This window comes from Hibiscus syriacus, unplaced genomic scaffold (assembly GCF_006381635.1).
Source record: "Hibiscus syriacus cultivar Baekdansim isolate YM2019G1 unplaced genomic scaffold, ASM638163v2 tig00007387_pilon, whole genome shotgun sequence".
NCBI lineage: Eukaryota > Viridiplantae > Streptophyta > Magnoliopsida > Malvales > Malvaceae > Hibiscus > Hibiscus syriacus.
In genome coordinates, this window is record NW_024062136.1 from 216948 (window position 1) to 220954 (window position 4007).

Here is a 4007-nt window from a genome sequence, read left to right on the forward strand (position 1 = left end):
TATAATATTGAAACTTGAACTCGAAAAGGCTTGAACTCAAAAAAAAAATAGAAGCTCGATTAAAGCCTGAAATTCGAGCTCAATTGAAGCAAAAGAATAATTCGCTTTGTGCTCACCAAAAGGCTCCATGATTTTGAATGTCAAATTACCTCTAGTATTTATAGAAGTAAGTTAAGATGCTCTTCTATGTTTCTTAGCCATGTGAGATTGTTTTGTTCTCATATTTTTACTCTTTAGACTTTTGGGATGTTTTTCTATATTTATTAGCCATGTGGGATTGTTTTTAAAAAAAAATCAAACCAAACGACATCGTTTGTTATGATTTTTTTCAGCTCCAAATTTATTTTTTTATTAAAATTATATAATTATATTTATTATTTAATTTGTTTACATTAAATATTATGTTGTAGTTGATTTAAATCATTTTGTTTCACTTGATTTTATGTTTTTTAACTTATATATGTTATGACTTGTGATATTTTTATACCTTTTAATATTGTAAACTTAAAAAAATGATATATATATATATATATATATATATATATTAATATTGCTTTGAATATTATGTAAAATTTAAAAAAATATTATTTTATATAAAATCCGGTTAAACCCCGGTTGAACCTTCCGGTCCGATTTTAAAAACATTGGTATATAGTGATGATCGATAATTAAAATAAAAACATGAGATTGTGGATGAATTTATAAAAATAATAATACAAAGAGTATTTATTGATGAGTAGTTGTTGTGGTTTAGCCTAAATGATAGTAGGTTGGGTTAAGGATTTTGAGCATCCCCCAAAGACCAACGAGACAAGTAGAGGTGAGATGGGCATAGATTTTGTTTTAATATATTTGTCGACATGAAAGAGTAGGATTGGGTCTACCAAACCCTAGCAAAACGGCATTTGCTTCCCATACAAAACTCCTTCCTCAATGGGAGGTTGTTAGTTTCCCCACCCTTCATTTCAATCAACAGATCCAAAATTAAAGGGAACTTTACCCCAACCATTTTGATACTATTAATTTGTATGATGGTAAAAACCATAAAGGTTACATACACTAACACTTGGACCAAATCTCAACCGCAACAGATTCTCCAAAATTAAATTATTAAACTGATACTGCTTATGATTTTAATTAATTAATTGCAGCAGCAAAATATATATACAGATTCATTATTACAATAACAAGAAAATAGTGTTGTAAAGATATCATCACACCGTGTGATTTGGTTTTCATACACTGCTTCGTCGTTTCAACAAACCCCAGCGGTTTTCATGACTTTGAACAAAGCAAAGCAAACCCACCGGTTTATTCTGGTAAGCCCTCATTTGAATTCCTGAAATACCCTTTTGTTTTTAAAACCAAGGAAAAAGATGGTTGGACTGAGTATTATATTCTCTGTTGGTAAGGAAGGGTGGTTTGGGAAATATAAAAAATAAGGAGTTGGAGAGGGAATAAATACAGAGAAAACGGGCAAAGTGCCGTATGTTCTTTCTCCCTTCATGCATACGCTTTTATTCATTAATATTTTCCTTTTTATAACAAAACAAATTACCAGTTAAATAAATAAAAAGAAAATTACTGTTTCTTTGTATATATCTCTTGGTGGAGGAATGCTTGTCAGTTGCTCCTTTTTTTAGTTTTTGCACTCTCTTTCCATGCTTCTCTAAAACTCTCTCCCCCTCTAGCGAAAGACACAGTCCAGAATTCATAGAATTTTCAGACATAAACTTCAAGCTCTGCTTTTGCAATGGAGAAACATAGGTGTAAGTTATGCTTCAAGAGCTTTGTAAATGGAAGAGCTTTGGGTGGTCATATGAGGTCTCATATGTTGAATCTTCCAGTTCCTTCCAAGGTCGAAGAACCAATGAATCAACCCAGTCAAGAGTCCGACGCAGCATCAGCTTCGTATTCATCGTCTTCATCTGATGAAGAAGAAGAGCAGAAAAAGGGCCAGTTTTATGGGCTTAGAGAGAACCCAAAGAGAAGTATTCGCATGGTAGATCCTGAGTTTGTGGATGCTGGCTCGGTTGTTCTTCAAGACAGAGAAAGCGAGACCGAGTCGTCTAGGAACCCAACTCGGAAACGATCTAAACGGACTCGGAAAATACTAGACCAGCAACAACAACAAGATGATGATGATGATGATGATGATGATGAAGAAACAAAGAAGCTTAAAGTTAATATCAACCAACTGAGTAAGACCGAGTCTTGGGCTGAACCTGAACCGGTGAGTTCCATCTCTGATACAACAACTGAAGAAGATGTCGCTTTCTGTCTTATGATGCTTTCAAGGGACCAATGGAAAAGTAAAGTACGTGAAGACCGCGATGAAGACGAGGACGATGAAGAAGATGAAGAAGAAAGTGATGAATCAGAAGGGTACATCAAATTAAGCAAGGTTAATAATAGAACAGCTCGGGCAAAGTACAGATGTGAAACGTGCAACAAGGTTTTTAAATCGTACCAAGCACTGGGTGGGCACAGAGCGAGTCACAAAAAGATCAAAGCCAACCCGGCCGCAGCAACTTACGAAACAGAGTTGAAACCAGAAAATGTGGCTACTTGTTCAATGGCAGAAAAGAAAGTCCATGAATGCCCTGTTTGTTTTAGAGTGTTCTCATCTGGACAGGCTCTGGGTGGACATAAAAGATCTCATATAACCGGTCAAGTAGCAGAAACAACAACCAAAACAGCAGTTAAAAGTTCCAAAAAGTTGGGAAATAGTATGATAGATCTTAACCTTCCTGCTCCAGTCGATGACGATGATGCTAGCCAAATTGAACTTTCCGCCGTGTCTGATGCTGAATTTGTCAAGTGATGTGGAGGATTTATCGTCTCTGTTTCACAGCAATGTTTGATCCAAAGGTAAACAAATTTTGGTTGCTTATTACCTATGTTTGGGATCTAAGATTTTTTTCTCCAGATTCTTCTACTCTGTTTCTAACTGTAATTCTTTTCTCTGAATTTGTCTTTTAAGTGCTGTTTGTAACAACTGATCATTATAACCCTATTTCACCACAGACCAAATATAAAACTTGCTTTTTGTTCACTGTTGGATTAGATTCTCTGGGTTCTTTGATTTTAACAACTCATTCTTGTTCAATCGAAGTTTCTTACTTCTGTAGTAAAATTGTTTTATTTCAAAACCAGTGGTAGCTTCCATTTGTTTCGACTGCCATTATTACAAATTCAACAAGAATTCTCTGCATTCTGTTTAATTTTCTAATCATTACTCTTTCTTTTAAAAATCTTTCCTTTCACAGCATTTGGGTGCCTGCTTCTTTCTCTCTCAGTTTCTGTCTCAAAATTGTTTCATGCTATGCCTACAAAGCAGCTAAACCAGTAGACTAGGACAGAGACAATCTTTATTTGCTTTTACTGCCTTCAAACTTTAGCCATAAATATATTTTACATACGTTAGAACGGGTGATATGAAAACAATATATAAATTTGTTACCGTCATCTTCTTTTTCTTTGAGTCTTCTTTTACCTCTTTTAAGTAAGATTAAAATTAAATTTAAAATTTATATTAAAAAAAACCATTGCATCAATGAAAACAATATATAAAAACTTCCTCAATTTCATTAAATTTGTGTACATGTAGTAATAACTTCACACTTTTTTATGTAAAAAATTAACACTAGGGTAGGCATGCAAGGGGCAGCAACTGGACCAGGTCCTACATAGGAGCAGGACCTAGAGAGGGTCCGACCCCTTCGTTCGTATTTTTCAAAATAATATTTTGAGATATAATTTTAATTTTTTCAATATAATTGCTTGGTTAACATTTTAAGAGAATATAAATTTATATTTTTCAAGTATAAGTTTAGAATATAAATATATTAAATAAATAATACTTTGATATTTTATTCTTAAAACAGAAAATTTAACTATTAAGAAAACAGAAAATTCACAGTAATATAGGGTTTCTTTTGTGTTTTTTCACGAGTAATATAGGTTAGTTTATATGAACGTGTGGAAGATAAAGTTGTTTTTATTTA

General features: G+C 33.3%; 1 protein-coding gene across 1 annotated transcript; it reads left to right on the plus strand.

Moving 5' to 3' along the window:
- Positions 1-1620: 1620 nt before the first annotated feature.
- On the plus strand, positions 1621-3033 carry LOC120201500 (zinc finger protein ZAT9-like). Its single transcript, XM_039202096.1, has one exon. It carries the CDS (start codon positions 1754-1756, stop codon positions 2822-2824), a length of 1071 nt encoding a protein of 356 aa, XP_039058027.1. The 5' UTR covers positions 1621-1753; the 3' UTR covers positions 2825-3033.
- Positions 3034-4007: the final 974 nt, after the last annotated feature.